Source organism: Centroberyx affinis, unplaced genomic scaffold (assembly GCF_046629955.1).
Source record: "Centroberyx affinis isolate AG114_WGS23_722 - 3 ecotype Tasmania unplaced genomic scaffold, CSIRO-AGI_Caff_v1 ptg007590l_1, whole genome shotgun sequence".
Lineage (NCBI taxonomy): Eukaryota > Metazoa > Chordata > Actinopteri > Beryciformes > Berycidae > Centroberyx > Centroberyx affinis.
The window spans coordinates 19,972-36,979 of NW_027283828.1; the positions used below are offsets into that span (position 1 = coordinate 19,972).

The window sequence follows — 17,008 nt, forward strand, 5'->3', positions numbered from 1 at the left end:
AGAGTAGCTGCTTTACCAGGGAGGGAAATGAACACCAGTCACCAGCCAAATGCTAGTCAACTTTGGCTGTGGCTAGTCCAACAGCCATGTTGGCATGTAGTACTCCAGTGATTCTCAACCCTTTTCATATCAAGGACCCCTAATTGAATCCACATTAGAGCCACGGACCCCCATTTGATGAAGTTTTGACTCTCGAACCCAAATTTGAGAACATTTTGATTGTTATTGTTTGTTATGATTTTGTCCAGAATCCCATGACTGTCTGTATTGTAGGTAGAGCGATAACAGAGAAACTATGATCAAAACAGTCATTCTTCTATATTCTCTTATTGTGTTAACTTCTTGTAAATGAAATAATGCTGAAGTTTAAGATTTCATCCATTTGCTGGGGACCCCCTGGAACCCCCTCAAGGACCCCTGATGGTCCCCGGATCCCACGTTGAGAACCACTGTAGTACTCCATCATTTGGTGGCGGAGGTGCTGTTTTTATCCTTAACATCTAGCTGGCAGGCACAGTGACAGCGGCTGGTGGATTTGGGGATTGGCGGTCTGAATCCTCTAACAAAAGAACTGCAGTGCGGTTCATTAGGAGTGAGAATGTAATCCAGCCGACTACAGCAGAAGGCTGTTTGTGCCGCTATGTGTGGGTTCTAACCCAGTTCTATTTTTTATTTTTTTTTCACTTTAGTTTTTATTGAGTTCTACCCAGTTCTATTTTAACATGCACAAGCTTTGTCTATGTTTTTAAGAATTTCACCAGGAAATAGCCATCTGAATAAAGGCTTTTAACTTTTTCCCAGAAGAGTGCCTTGGACCTTTCTTCATCTTCTTTTTTGAACTTTTGTATTCCCTACCAAAGAGCACCTTCATCACACCTGTTTGAACTTCCGAGCACTCCGGACCTTTTCTTTCCAACTACAGGAAACCACCACAAAACACAAGGGATTATGGGTAGAAGGAGACGGACGCGGCTCCTCATGCTTGGACAGCCTAGCAGAACAAAATGAAGTCTGGACTGATGCTCATATTCAGCAGTTTCTTCATGTGTTCTTAAACTCACAGTATGTAATTTCTGCCGCTAGGGCTCTCTCAGTCAAAACAATAACAAAAGACGTAGTTTGATGATGTCGTGAAGCAGCGTGGGATCATGGGAGTTTTTTTCACAAGTGAGCGATAAAAACAATAGAATGAAAAAAACAACAGAGCGGCTAGAGCGGCTAGCTAGCTAGTTGGCCAACTTCCTTCCTCACTCTCTGATGGATCATCTGGTGTTTCCCGTGTTTCCCCAGAAGTTAGGGGGTAAAGGGGATATGACGCCATGACAGGAAGTTAGGGGGTAAAGGGGATATGACGCCATGACAGGAAGTTAGGGGGTAAAGGGGATATGACGCCATTGACAGGAAGTTAGGGGGTAAAGGGGATATGACGCCATGACAGGAAGTTAGGGGGTAAAGGGGATATGACGCCATTGACAGGAAGTTAGGGGGTAAAGGGGATATGACGCCATGACAGGAAGTTAGGGGGTAAAGGGGATATGACGCCATGACAGGAAGTTAGGGGGTAAAGGGGATATGACGCCATGACAGGAGACCAAATGAAACGCACCGTTACCTTGAAGAAAACTACGGATTTCTCTGGGTTTGAACATTGTTGGAAACATTTGGGATAATGTAAGTAACATAGGTCTAGTCGTTTTTAGATATTTTAATGCGGAAATGTTACATATTATACCTTTCACTGGTATGAACTGAAATGTCAGAAAATGAGAAATGACAGGTAAATGTAAGAGCAACATATCGCATATTTCTGCAGATATTAGAGTCTACTTACAGAGACTGTGTAGGTCTGCAGCGCCTCTCCATCCTCCTCATAGGTGTAGCGGCCCAGGAGCTTCCCGTCCTCCTGGCTCTCATCATCCAGACCCTACCAACAGAACACAGAGTGCTAGAACACAGATCTACGTATATATCCAACAGAGAAATCCAGAGAACACAGTTACAGCAAGCATCTCCAGTTTTAGTGTGTGTGTGTGTGTGTGTGTGTGTGTGTGTGTGTGTGTGTGTGTCGTACGTAGACGGTGAAGTCCCGCGGCGCGCTGCGGAGCGTCCCGCTGGGTGCCAGGGCTTTGGGGATGTGCTCCAGAGAGAAGGCGGTGGGGAGGATCCTCATGGAGAGCCGGATCACCAGGTAGCCTGTGGAGCCTCTGAAGGCCCAGCAGCTTCCTGGGTGGACATCCGGCTGCAGGGGGGGGGGGGCACAACAGAGGGCTTAAATTATTGCTGATTACAGTTATCATTCCTTTACTGTTTCTAGTGCTTTTATCATGTTAGACCAGTGATTCTCAACTTTTTTTTCATATCAAGGACCCCCAATTTAGTCCACATTAGACCCCCATTTGATGAGATGTGTTGTTTGGAATTGAGTAGGAGTGAATGAGCCTGAGAGGTTTGGCAAAACTGATTTTATATATATTATAAATATAAAAACTGTCAGAAGTGACATTAGGGATGGAAAACTCACAAAAACAGGCTGGAATTGTCCTTTTACTAAACTATGATCTCTATCAGCCTCTAGTGGTGACCAGTAGGAACTGCAACAACACTGACAGAACTTTTCTCCTCCTACCTCCTTTCCTCTATTATCCAACCCAATTTATCTATATAGGCACTTACTATAAATATCACAAAGATACAACAGCACCATCAGCTCCTGTTGGTATTAAATGTTATGATGACCTGATGTGTGACAGCAGACTGTTACCTGGATGACGGCCCGAGGCGACTGGGAGAAATACCAGAGCGGGATGCCAAACAGAGTCATCAGGGCGGTTCTGGTCTCGTAGCTCTCAGAGCAGCGAGTGCTCAGGATGCTGCCGCCTGCAGGAGGAACACAAACAAACAAAAAACAACAACAACAAACATCAATACTGTCCTCACAGGAGAATCACCAGCAGCCAAACACCAGTCAGGTACGGTCAGTGGTGGAAAGTACTTAAGTACAATTTTGAGATACTTGTACTTTACTTGAGTATTTCCATTTGATGCTACTTTATACTTCCACTCCACTACATTTCAGAGGGAAATATTGTACTTTCTACTCCACTACATTTATTTGACAGCTTTAGTTACTTTTCAGATGGAGATTTGACACAATGGATAATATAACAAGCTTTTAAAATACAACACATTGTTAAAGATGAAACCAGTGGTTTCCAACCTTTTTGGCTTTTGACGTGTTACAAAAAGCAGTGTGTAGTCGGGTCACATTTCAGATGTCTATGAGTTGTTAACAGCTCCACCAAATAGTGATTTTTCCCTCTAAACCTCACATGGTTTCATTTCAATAAATGTTCAACTGATCCAATATTTCAGCAAAAATCAAAGATTAGAGAAAAAGTCAAAAAACTGAAAACAGATTTGTGTATCAGAACTTTGTTTTTTCTTCTTTCCTCTCCCATTAATCATCTCACGACCCCTCAGATTTATCTGGTGACCCTTTGGAGGGGCCCGACCCCTAGGTTGGGAACCACTGGACTAAACTAGCTAACTGTATATAAAGTAGTTCAAACTAGCTCCACCTCCAGCAGCTACAACAGTAACATGCTGCTTACACACTGATGCTTCAGTATTAATAATCTAATGATGTCATATATAATAAAATATCAGTCAGAGGGACCAAACCACTACTTTTACTTTAATACTTGAACTACATTTTGCTGCTAATACTTATGTACTTTTACTTAAGTAGGATTTTTCATGCAGGACTTTTACTTGTAATGGAGTATTTTTACATTGCTGTATTGGTACTTTTACTTAAGTAAAGGATCAGAGTACTTCTTCAACCACTGGGTAATGGTTGGTGTGGTTTTGTCGACTCGACCAGCCAGACCGACCAGTCCAGCTGATAACACAACACTCCATTAGCTGAGAAAATTATTCTGACTGCAGCTATTTTAGTAAAAAAAACAGCTGTCCAATGCAGAGTTGTGTTTGTCTGACCTCCAGACTCCAGAGCGTAGTCTGCCAGGCCGGTCCGGTCCTGGGAATAGAGGCGCAGAGCGTTCTCCACTATCTGATGGATTTCCTGGAAGAGAGGAACAGACAAAGGAGGCTGAGTTTCAAACTTTTAACAGCTACAGAAGAAAACTATTTGAACGAGACCGACAAACGCAGACTAGTAAAATGTTCAAAAGACGATAACGGATGAAACTTGAAACTATCATCCCTTTAATTAGGAAATTGGGTCGCTCCAACAAATATTCCCCCTTCATATGAATTCGGCATAAACTACAGCTGCATTCACAAAGGGAGGGAGGTGGTTGTAGCAGAGTGTGACATGGAGGGAGAAGGAAAGATGAAAAAGGAAGAAACACTAGTAGACAATTAAATATTCATGATTTTGAGTGTCGAATTGATCTTCTCCGGTTGTGAGACGCCCAATACGCCCAAATCATCTGTTTCATTTCATTTCATTCTGATAACTCTGTATATAACAAGTGTTCATCTGAAACAACCCTCCACCATACCCAAATTATTTTGTCATCAAATTTGCACCATTTACATAGGAGACCAATTTCAGGATCAAAACAGCAAACTATCCCCTAAAGGTGACAGCCTTGCATCCAGAAACCAGGGTTCCTACACATTTTCAATTAAAAAATTCCATACTTTTTCCAGACCTTGATTTGTTTCGAAGATTTTGTCTGGTGTTCAATATGATTTACGCAGACAGACATCTTGCCCCTGCTAACTAGGTCATATCACTGTATAGATGAAGATTGTTCTTCACAGCGACAAATATCAGAATATGTGAGATGATTGGCAGGGTTCCTACACGGTTTCCATTTTAAAATTCCATATTTTTCCCAGACCCTATGTTCTTGACTGGATTTGATTTTGGTCTGTATTTGATATAATGCATGCTGACAGCGGCTGGGTAATAAGAGCGTCCCTCTATCTGAACATTATTCTTCACATCAACAAAAACTTTGGACTCAAAGTGGCTCTACAACAACATAAAAGCTAGAATTATGTGTGTATCGGACCTGAACCACAACATTTTCCATACTTTTCCAGACATTTTTTCAAATTCCCAAACTATTCAAGACCTGGAAATGATCAAATTCATTTTTAATACTTTTCCAGACTTTCCAGACCTGTGTAGGAACCCTGCAGAAAGAAAACCTGACCCCCCCCCCCATCCAGTCCTCCTACCTCCTGGGTCATGGCGGCCCCGGCGGCTCTGGCGGCGTGCTCCACAGTCTGCTCCACCGTCTCCGCCGTGCAGGGAGTCTTCTCCCGCTCCAGCTGCCGGCTGACGTCCTGCAGGATGCCGAGCTCCAGAGAGGCCAGCGCGGCGTGGAGGTCGGCCCCGCTGACGAAGCGCTCCGACAGCCACTGCAGCAGGGAGTCCGGCACGGAGGCCGGGTCTCCGGACGCCTCGCCGCCCGTCGTCAGCTGGTTGCCATAGAACAAAGACCGCAGCTCTTCACGGACCTGAGCTGAAACCTGAGCCGAAATCTGACAGAGGAGACGCAAACGATGAGATGAGATGGAACTTAAAATGACTGCCATGGAGAAGTTGAAGTAAGATGGAAAACGGAGGAGTTACTGTGTGACACACTGAATCTGTGCTTTAAACTGATGCCAGAATCAATGTTATCACTCTTAAAAACAGTTAAAAGCTAAAAAAAAAAAAAAAAAAAGGCTTATCAGCTAATTCATTTTAAGTTCATACATAAATTTTATTTCACCCCTGAGCGCAGATTTAGATTGAAAATGTCAGATAATGATATATGTTCTAAGTGCCCCGACTCTGTGAGAGGGGATTATTTGCACATGTTCTGGCGTTACTCTGTGATTAAATCTTTCTGGGAATACATTAATACAGTTGTTGGTAGCATTATAGGTAAACCTCTTCCCATCTGCCCTGCTCTCTATCTCTTGGGGTTCAATCCAAATGTGTCTATCTCCTTTCAGGAGAAGCGAATACTAATGGCAGTTTCAACTGCAGCTAAGAAAACCATCATTAAGAACTGGTTTGAACCCGCTATTATCATGAGGAGAACCTGGTTAACTTTTTTTCTAGATATTTGTGTACTTGAGAGGTCCACTGCCAGAATCAGTGGTGCAAATGTTGATACCCTTATTAACTGGTCCAAGGCTATCGAGATTATTCAAAGAATTAACCAGGTTTAGTCTAGTCTGCCCTTTCTTGATCTTCATTCTTTCATATTCCTTATTGTCCGGGTTTACAGGCCTTGTTTGTATGTCATTTCTGCTGGGTTGTGGTGTTTGTGTAGATGTGTATATATGTATTGTGTGTATGTGTATGTGTGTGTATATCTATATTTATCTATATTTGTGTTGTATTTGTTTGCAGTATCCCCATGTGCCTATGTAGTGTACACATTTTTTCTTACCTATTCCGAGTTTAATAAACAATGGATCACAAAAAAAAAGGCAAAACATAATTTGCATTCGTTTACACATGTATAATCAACACATCAGGTGAGAAAATTCAAAGCATGCAAGCCAACTGCAGATTCCATCATTTAAAACTGATGAAGTTCAGAGTCTCAGCTGATTCAGTGGAAACAGTAATGAAGCATGAATAGAGACTGTGTGTCTGTCGTCCTCTCTCTCACCGTCTCCTGAATGCTGTCCAGTCGCTCACAGCGGTCCTGACACCCCGTAAGCCCCTGAAGGTCCTGCCTGACGCTGCCCAGAGCCGCCTCCAGCCGCACAACCTCCGCCAGCAAGGCATCATGGGACTCGGGGTCCACGCCGGCACTGGTGGGGGGGGGGGGGGGGAACAAACGGACCATAACGCTTTACTGCAACATCGTAAAACCGCCAACAATGACAGCAAATACTAAATGAGAGAATAAAGTATACCAGTAATACCAGAGAGGGAAATTATGAGATTAAGGTGCAGCTAATTCACAGACAAGAACATCTTCAAGGTGATTACATATCTCTTCTTGTACAATTTTATATGTTTTTATACATATGTTTTTTTAGACGGTTTCCGTTTGCCAGGGCTTTTTAAGAAATCTAGGGCAACACTCATCTGCACTGTCATATTTATTTATTTATTTATATCTTTTTTATTTTCTTTTAAATGTGATTTGCTATAATCACATTTAATATAATGCACTTTTCTAATCGTCTTTTCTTTTATCTTTCGATTTCACTTGATTTGAACTGCACTAGTTTACTTTTTAAGTCTTTTATCTTGTGGATCTCTTGTCTGTACTTTTGCACTATTTAAATTGTACATTTTTTACCTTTACTCTATTTTTTATTACTCTGTAAAGCACTTTGAATTGCCTCAGTGTATGAAATGTACAAATGTACAAATAAAGCTGCCTTGCCTTACAATTTTACATGTTTTTATATCTCTATTTTATACAGTTGTTACAGATGCACGTGGACAGTTTGTCTGAAACGTTGTCTTCAAATTAGTATGTATATATAATAACAGGTTAGCCATGTTTTATGTGAATTATCAGCACGGTTGGGACTCATCTTTCACCAATCAGATCAGTTACTTCACTCAAACTACAACCTGTATAATCTGTATTAGAAAGACTGACAGTAGTATTTCTATAAAAAGCCTTCCATCCCAGATAAATCTTTATTCAGTAGGATCAATACAATATGGGATCAGACTACTGAAGGCTTGATGTACTCAACATTCCCTTAGGAGTATTTCTACTCCCATCAGCTGATTGTAAACTTAATTCAACCTTTATTTTATTTCATTCGTGGAAGATACACTGAGGGTTGGAACCCTCTTTTCCCAATGGTGCTGAGAAGACAAATGGATAGAGACAGAAACAACAAAGTGGGAAAGAAAAAAGAAAGAAAGACACAAAAACAAAACAAGAAGAGGATAAAGCTGAGATGCTGAAGGTACCTGACTGGAGCTGGAAGTGTTGTGGCTGAAGATGTGACTGTTGCAGCAGCTTCTTGTCTCTGCTGCACCTGCTGCAGAGGGACAGAGCAAGATCGACTGTAATGAGTGTAACTGTAGTGCCAAAACTCTATCGTGAAATGAAAAAGAGCCATCCTGAGCTGTTATGGCACAATTACTGAATGAAGCAGGCGTCCTGTACCTCAGTCTTAGCTGCCAGTTCCTGCAGCAGAAGCTCCAGTTGAGCCAGACGAGCAGCTTGACTCTGCTGCTGCTCCAGATACTGCTGCTGAGTCTGCAGCAAGGCAGAGAGAGAGAGAGAGAGACAGAGAGACAGAGAAAGTATCGTGGACAGAGAAAAGTTTTATCAATGTTATTGCGATTCATACAGGTTGAGGTTGACGAGGTTGAAATATTCATTAATGTCCCTTTAAACCGCCCACAAACTTTGATTTTACAGGTAGTATATAACAGCACACAACATAATAAATGTAATATATAGTCACAAATATGCTAAATTCCACATTCTTATTATAGAAAAAACAAAACAAAACAGAAAACAAACACCAACACACACCAAACACCTAGACACACACACCCATGTGATGACAACAGTTAAATCGTGACAATTAACAGGAGAGTCTGTCATGAGATTAGGGCTGAACGATTTTGAAAAAATATCTAATTGCGATTATTTTGACTGATATTGCAATTGCAATATGATTTGTGATATTAGAGGGAATGATAATTTTTACCTCATTATTCTCATTTTCATTGAAAAATGTATTAAAATGATTATGGTGTGATTTTTTTGGGGATGTGTACAAAACAAAGATGTTTTCTTAAGTCTGTAGAATATGATGTGTAGGCCAGGACATCTCTGCAGCACCACAATATTTCATTTAAAATGGTATTTTCACACACATTTCACCTGTTTGCAGTAGGCCATATTGCGATTTTGATAAAGTTTTGATTAATTGTTCAGCCCTACATGAGATAAGTGATAAGAGCATTTATGAATGAACCTAAAGAGTGTACAGTTTCCAGAGAAGTTGGTTAAGTTGTTCCAGTCTGTAGGAGCCTTATAATTAAATGGTTTTTTCCTGACCTGCTCCCGGTGCAGTCTCTCCTGGTCCAGCCGTCCTCTCAGCCGGTCCAGCCTGTGCTCCAGCAGGCCGGTCAGCCACGGCTCGGTGTCGTCCCCGGGGCCGCGGAGGGGTGGGGGGAGCTGCTGCCGGAGGTCCCGGTACATCTGCAGCACCTCGCCGTGCCTCTGGTCCGCCCGCCGCCCCCCCGCCTCCACCCGCTCCCACAGACCGGACAGGCTGCGCTCCAGCTGCAGGAGGCGCGCCGAGTCCGCCGGTGACACCGCTTCGTCCTGCCAGGAATAAAATAAGACGGCTTCAAAAAAATGCTTCATGTAAAAATAGAAGAAATAACACAACATGGAATAAAAATAAATAAAACAGGACCAAAGAAATAGCATAATTCAAATTCAATGTGCTTCACGTAAAACACAAAAAATACATTTATCTAGTAAAATCACATTAAAAAAGAAAAAGAAACAGATAAAAATAAGTAAGTATAATAATAAAAAATTGAAATATTCTTTTATCGCAGCATAGGAACGACCCTCTATGCCTGTACGACTTATCAATCGGCGTCTTGGAACATAGGAACAAACCTCTATGAACCCTAAGCCAAACTGATCCATCAGAAAACAGAATTATTGATGATAGATGTGTGTGTGTTGGTTTGTTCTGAGCGTCAACATGGCGGCGAGGCAGAAGAACAGGAAGCTTTGCTCATAAACGGAGCTGCTTGATAGAAAACAGAAGAAACAGACTCTATGCATCAGTCCAGGAATGATAAGAAACTCAATAAGAAACTGAGCTGGAAAACCTCCAGTCATCCCAACGCTCCACCAGGCTTTCTCTGTTTCATCTTTATTTTGGTCGGACCGTCGTCTCTGTGTTCACCGCTATTTATCCAAAACAAACGTAGGAACGACTCTGATTGGCTAAAGAGAAAAAGTTTAATCTGGGTTGAACTTTCTGTCTGTCAAAATGGATGGAAATCTGACAAGTCCAGGAACGACGCTGTAAATCTTTCAGTACTTACTTGCTCTAAACCTTGACCACAAACAACAGCAATTACAACATTTAACCCACAGAAGAGACAAAGCAGTCTAAGCCTCGCCACAGTGAAATACCTGACTCACCTCCCCTCCTATCGGTGTTTCAGCCTGCAGGAGAGGAGGAGTGAAGGGCGGCTCCACGTAGCTCTGCACCTCCCTGGACTCCTCTGCAGGTTTCTCTGCGGGTCGGCTCCGGGCGGAGGTGAAAAGATAGACGGAGGACAGGCTGGGCAGGCTGGAGACAGGCAGAGCCGTCCTCCAGTCTGTCAGGTTGACGGCCGGCAGGACAGACAGCAGACCGGCTGGACCCCACCAACACAGACCTGAAGGAGGGAAACGAGGACATGGGGGGGGGGGGGGGGGGGGGAGGACAATGAATCAGTTTGCAGATGTTGGCCTTTTATTAAATATCAGATATCAGTCGGTCGGTGTCGCCACCTCTAATACGATGCAGCTTCCTCCTGACCACAACTACAGAAAAACAGTCTGGAAAACCTGATATGACATTTTTTTCATTTAAACTCACTTTTTCCAGCTGTTAATCAATGTTCAGGGCGATTTTATGATGAATTTTATGATGTAGTTTTGACAATAGATCACATAATGTTGGATTTCTTCCTGGATTTCATGTGCAAATTTCAGCTTTCTGACACCAACACTGATGACGTGTTATTCTGGGGGAAGAGTGAATACTTTTTGGCATGAAAATGGACAAATTTACAATACACTGAATATCTGCACAAAATGCACAGCTATTGGCGACTTCAGTCTAAAAATATTGGTCTCGAAAACAGCCTTCCACACCCCAAATTGGTCAAACCCTAGAGCACAGTAGATAGATTATCACAGGTGCTGGAATAGAGAAGGGAACTAACTTTTTTCCCTCCATTTTATCAGCCAACTAGATCTTTAGTATTAGACTCAAACTATTTTATGTAATGTGACTTAAAGAGTAGCAAGTAACCTGTGAGCACATCTCAAAGCAGACCCTAAAGGAAGCCCCTGATGCTGTAATGAGTTTATTCGTTCAGAAGCAGAAGAAACTCTGCTGACTGTCACTTACTGAGCAGGAGCAGCAGAGGCAGCAGGACCAGCAGGAGCCGCAGCAGGTTCGGCAAGAACCTGCAGGAAACAAACCAGAGGACCGACAGGTGAGCGATGGGGAGAGTTAGTGTGGTTAAATTAAAACAGACCAATATCCTCCCTCAGTCTTCAGTATTGCTCAGTCAACAGCTGACTAATTGTACTGTGCTGACTCCTAAGTCTTGGAGAGCAGGAGACAAAATGTGACCCGTTCTGCAATCAGTTGCATAAAGATAGATCTAGTTTTAGATTTAAATTTGAAGTCATTGTATTGTAGGTAAAATATGCATGCATGCCTCTCACCTTCAGTCCCTCCTCATTTCTCTCCCTCCTTCCCAACTCCCTTCCCTTGCTTAATCTCCTTCTTCCCTCCTCTCTTCCTTGTTCCCTCATTCTCTCCTTCCTTCCCCCTACTTTACCTCCCTCTTTCTCCCCCCTCCCTCCCTCCACCTCTGTTCTGTTCTGTTTAGTCAGTCTGACCTCGTCTTCAGACTGACAGAGTCTGAACAGCACCAGAGATAATAGCGATAGATAATGCATTGTAGGTAAAATAGGACACTTGAAGGGTGTCTTATTAGGGAAAAAATGGTGGACAAAGAAAGATCAACACCTTTTTCAACTGCTGGAAACCTCTGTCTATTTGAGTATAATGTAGAGAAAACTGTAATCAGTTTAGTGGGAATGCAAAGCTATACAAAGTTAGGGAAACAATTACTGAAAAAAGTGAACAGCATAAACCCAACGGTCATTAGGACGATGAAAGATGTTCAAAAACGGTTTAAAAATTATGGGCTAACGTTCCTATCTCAGAATAAGTCAGTCTTAATATTTCTGCAACAGACACTCGTGATTAGACTAGTCTAACCTGAGAAGCCAGTCTAAGGCTCAGACTAGTCTTATACTAAGTTTATGCAACTGACTCTGCTTCCTGATCATTTGTACTCTAAATATCTGTAAAAAAAGTTTGGTGGAAATTACTTTTTACAGTCTCAGAATTTGATTTTGTTATCTGTCCCTCAGGTCAGGACTGAATTAGACAAGAAGACCTTTATGTACTTTCTTTGCTCCCTCTGTATGGAAGTCACTGCAAAATGAATTAAAGCTGAAAAAGCTGGTCTCTGTTTTTGAGTTCAAACTGATTAATGATGATGATCCTCCAACACGCCCATTAAGGGGTTGAGTTTGCTTTGTTTAGTCAAGATTTAAATAGGTTTGCCCTTCAGCCTGCTGCTTTGGTTTTGGACTACTTCCCATTGGAGCAATTACACCCAAGAACTGATTTGCCCTCGCTTTCATGTGACTTCCATTGCATCTTTCTCTCTCCAGCTTCTGTGGTTTATCACGATGCTGCGTTCTTGGCCAAGTGTCCTTCGAAAGAGAGATTCCTAATTTCAAGGGAAATACCCGATTGAATAAATAAAGAGCTATATAAATAGACTTGCCGAGTCAGGAGGAAGCCACGGAAGAGCGACATGTAGCCGACCAGGTGATGCCATCTTCTGCCCAACCACCTGACCATGTCACCCATCGCCTTCCCTGCACACACACACACACACACACACACACGACAAGAAGAGGATTAGTGAAAGTTGCAGTTGAGGGAGGGTTACAGGAGTTTACCGCAGCACATGATCATGGATTAGAGAATTAAAGCCATTGGCCAGCTGAGGACAGGTGGAGCGAGACGACAGGAAGGTTATCGAGTTAGTTGAGGAGATGAGGCGACACCGAGTTAGACTGCAGACAAAGAGACATCTACCAGATTACTGAAAAAGCATTTACATGATTCAGTGCAAAATGTAAATCCACTGCACAGTGCAACACATATATTAAATGCAGTTTGTGAGGGGTAAGTTCAGTTTTAATCTGCATCTATCCGTATTCTGGAGAGAAAGCAATAAGCAGGCAGATGAGGCAACAATCTGACAAAAACAAACCCGGCAGAGTCGCCGTACAAAGCATTCAAACTTCAGAATAAGAACTAGATTGAGGCTCAACACACTCAAAATCACAGAGTCAGTCCAAAATTATTTAATGATGAGGAAATTTAAGGAGAAAGAAAAACAGTTAGACATCTGCAACAAGACAGAGGCCCCAAATCCAAGCAACATGGAGCTGCAAGACAGAGAAACATGCTGAGGGGGAAGAAGAGAGGCACAGTGAGGAAGCAGGGCGGAGACTGAGGGGGAGGAGTCTGGAGGAGGTGGACAGGTAAAAAAAAACAACAAAAAAAGACGGTGGCCAAACTGATCCATCAGAAAACAGAATTATTGATGATAGATGTGTGTGTGTGTGTTGGTTTGTTCTGAGCGTCAACATGGCGGTGAGGCAGAAGAACAGGAAGCTTTGCTCATAACGGAGCTGCTTGATAGAAAACAGAAGAAACAGACTCTACTGTATAAATTCAATCAGAAACTGATCTGAAAACCTCCAGTCATCCCAACACTCCACCAGGCTTTCTCTGTTTTTATCTTTGTTTTGGTCAGACTGTCGTCTCTGTGTTCGCCGCTAATTTATCCAGAACAAATGTAGGAACTGGGATGAACAAAAAAATATTTTAAACTCGTCAGAGTGATACTCATGGATATGTGGCTAGATCCAGTGTAACAGATTTTGTCCCCTGTAGGTTTAAGAGTGCATCAGGGAAAAATACCTTTTTGTACTGCAGCTACAGATTGGAATCTATTGCCATCCCATATTAAAGAAATTGTCACTGCTAACCAATTTAAAAGAGCAGTGAAGGGATGGCTGCTGAACTGCTGACAGCCAATTATTAATTAATGCGTTTTTTTGAATGCAAGTTATTTCATATAATGAATATGTTAATGTTTTTATGTCTTTAGTGATTCATGCATTGCCAAGACCTGCCTGTGCTGACCATTGCTTTTTACAACGAGGACCACAATGGAAATAAGTCTTCTTGACTTTGTGTGTTGAATTCCTCGACAATTTTATATGTGTATGGTTGTAGCCTAAGGGCCTTCAAACCTATGTGTACTTTAAAATCTGTCAAATAAAATCAATCAATCAACATCATCAGCTCTGTCTGGATAACAGACAGCTGTCAGTGAAAATGAATTGAAATGAACGGAGGTGGGCGGACACAGTGGATCAGTGTGGCCGCTGCCTCTATGCTGACATGATGTTAACCTGGAGTCTGGCTGCTGGACCAGACAGCAGACAGCAGCTTCTTGGATGCGGGCCAGGCTGCTGAACCTGCGCTCTGAGCCAGCGACAAAACACACGAAACTGGAGAAGCAAAGAAGTGATATGGACTTTAAAAAAACAAAGGATATTACAATGTAGATACCAAACAATAAGGATTAGTATGTATGTGAATGTATCCTGCGTAGTTTTCGGTAACCTGTGAAAGCAGTAGCGCTCCACATCAACCCCAACAAGTAGGAAGCCACTGAAGACCATGAGGATGATGATAAAGATGAAGATGAAGTGACGGTTTGCGTCTCTGAGTGTTTCTCCTTGCAGTCGTCACCTGTTGGCACCGGCAGTGTAGAAGTGGAGAATATAAAAAAGGTATTTAACCAAACACAAATATGGTGAAGCGAGAACACGCAAAAAAAACATGCATGGATGCATGAAAAGTGGATACATAAATGGATAATTAAAATAAAAAACTAATGGGGTGGGGGTAGCTTAGATGTTGGAGAAACAGCCTCAGGACTAAAAAGGTTGAAAGTTGAAATCCTGCACCAGCTGAGAAAACCTGGGTGAGGAAAGTGGATGAGTCGCAGTCTTCCATCCCTTCACAAGACGAGGCACTGGACCCCCAGCTGTCCCAGTACAGCTGCTAAGTGTCCGCCAGCAGAAGATCTGGGCGATATATCGTACATGATACCATGGTCTGGGTGAATACTTGATTCTGATTGGCTGCAGGGTGTCTATTAATTCCTGATAATGGACACCTACTAAGTAGTTCCAGTGAAACTGTCTGTTCACCGTTCGAAATTAATGCGCTGGCTACGTAGCATCAGCCTGTATCTAAAATGAGTAACCATAGCAACAGGGACGGAGGGAGGGAAAGCCTCCGTTTACAATTTGTATGTTCGTGAAAATCTTGATATTGATTTGGGAACAATGACATGGCTGGATAGCTAGCTAGTCTTGTTGTTAAACATACTGTCAAATTATATTTACTGTTTGTCAACCGTACGCAATGTTATTGACTTTGAATGTTGCTAGCATAACGTTAGCTTTCTGGCTCATAGCTGATCCTAATCCTTTTTTTAATCTTAACATACAAATGGACGCTCTCTCTCCATTAAAGTAATGTTTATGTAGATAGAGAACAGATTAAACTTTTTGGCTCTGGAATAATTTTTTATATATTTTATATATATATATATATATATATATAATATACATTTCTATTCAAAATATGTCACCCAACCTGTTTTCAGTGCCATTTCATTATTATTGCATAAGTACTGTGTGCTATTTTAAACCTCCCTCACTAACATAATGGATCAAGTTTGTTTTTCAGACAAATTTTACCAGCATCTGGAGCTTGGCGGGTGTTAATTTTGTATCCGTTTCGAGAACATTAAAAACATGAAGTTTCAGCCAAAACATTACTTTTAAACGGAGACACTGTGATGCTACAGTGGTACTTCTAAAATATTTTTGTGGTTGGACTTGTGCTCCTGTTGTTGGAGTTATGATTTTTCTCCTGTGTAGCTGTCTGCAGTGGTTTTAATCTGAACACAGCAGAATTTAAAGCTGCGGCAGGTAAGTCTGAAGGAAGTAGCAGCTGATTGGAGAAGCAGGGTTTCACTCCCAGTTGTCAGAGTTTACCTCAGTTGGTCAGATGCCCGAGCCTCCAAATTTACATTGCAAGCAAATAGAGCAATGACACTATCAACACTGCTGAGATTCTCACCTATCTCCCTCATTTATATTCATCCAACATGGGGATTACTTTTGCTGAATTCAAACAAAATATCAACTAATAAAACCTTCCTACGGTTGCTTTAAGATAGGGCTGGGAAATATATCGATATTATATCGATATAGTGATATGAGACTAGATATCGCCTTAGATTTTGGATATCGTAATATCGTGATATGGCATAAGTGTCTTTTCCTGGTTTTAAAGGCTGCATTACAGTAAAGTGATGTCATTTTCTGAACTTACCAGACTGTTCTAGCTGTTCTATTGTTTGCCTTTACCCACTTTCATTATATCCACATTACTGATGATTATTTATCAAAAATCTCATTGTGTAAATATTTTGTGAAAGCACCAATAGTCATCCCTGCAATATTTTCGCAATATCGATATCGAGGTATTTGGTCAAAAATATTGTGATATTTGATTTTGTCCATATCGCCCAGCCCTACTTTAAGAGAGAGGGCAAGAAACATGCAAACAAGGGAATAATTTGAAATTATGAGGATTGTATACACTTCTCTATATTCCCATTTTCCCTTAATAATAACAGAGAAAGTCATGATTTTAAATGTGACAGTATGTGGCAGGTGTTTGAGGCTGCAGCTTCCAGTTCCCTACACATGTCCTGTTTACACAACATACGATGGAGGGCTGTGTGTGTGAGAGTGTGTGTGTGTGTGTGTGTGTGTGTGTGTGTGTGTGTGTGTGTGTGTGTGTGTGTGTGTGTGTGTGTGTGTGTGTGTGTTTCTCCCATAACACTCACACAGAGATCCGTTCTGGCCGAGCTGCTTCTCGTTGGGCCCCGCCTCCTTCAGGTTCATGACTCCGCAGTAACTGGAGTGAGCTGAAACACAGAAGACACACGGAAAAGTCAGGAATCGCCGGTATCAGCGATAAAGTTTCTGCGAGACGTTCACACACAACCACTTCTTCTCCACTTCCTTCCTCTGAGCTGAGGCTG

At 42.0% G+C, this 17,008-nt stretch overlaps 1 protein-coding gene across 1 annotated transcript in view; it reads right to left on the reverse strand.

Moving 5' to 3' along the window:
* The window catches only part of LOC139639715 (SUN domain-containing protein 1-like), a 35,254-nt gene that overhangs the window by 1,233 nt on the left and 17,013 nt on the right, over window positions 1-17,008 (reverse strand). The window contains exons 7-20 of the mRNA XM_071513863.1: window positions 16,811-16,891; window positions 14,503-14,631; window positions 14,289-14,361; window positions 11,119-11,177; window positions 10,140-10,378; window positions 9,027-9,296; window positions 8,121-8,213; window positions 7,922-7,992; window positions 6,648-6,792; window positions 5,215-5,520; window positions 4,000-4,084; window positions 2,762-2,877; window positions 2,072-2,239; window positions 1,832-1,924 (exon numbers count right to left, since the gene is read on the reverse strand). Of these exons, the coding sequence (XP_071369964.1) occupies window positions 1,832-1,924; window positions 2,072-2,239; window positions 2,762-2,877; window positions 4,000-4,084; window positions 5,215-5,520; window positions 6,648-6,792; window positions 7,922-7,992; window positions 8,121-8,213; window positions 9,027-9,296; window positions 10,140-10,378; window positions 11,119-11,177; window positions 14,289-14,361; window positions 14,503-14,631; window positions 16,811-16,891 (1,928 nt within the window). The remainder of the gene's footprint in view (window positions 1-1,831; window positions 1,925-2,071; window positions 2,240-2,761; window positions 2,878-3,999; window positions 4,085-5,214; window positions 5,521-6,647; window positions 6,793-7,921; window positions 7,993-8,120; window positions 8,214-9,026; window positions 9,297-10,139; window positions 10,379-11,118; window positions 11,178-14,288; window positions 14,362-14,502; window positions 14,632-16,810; window positions 16,892-17,008) is intronic.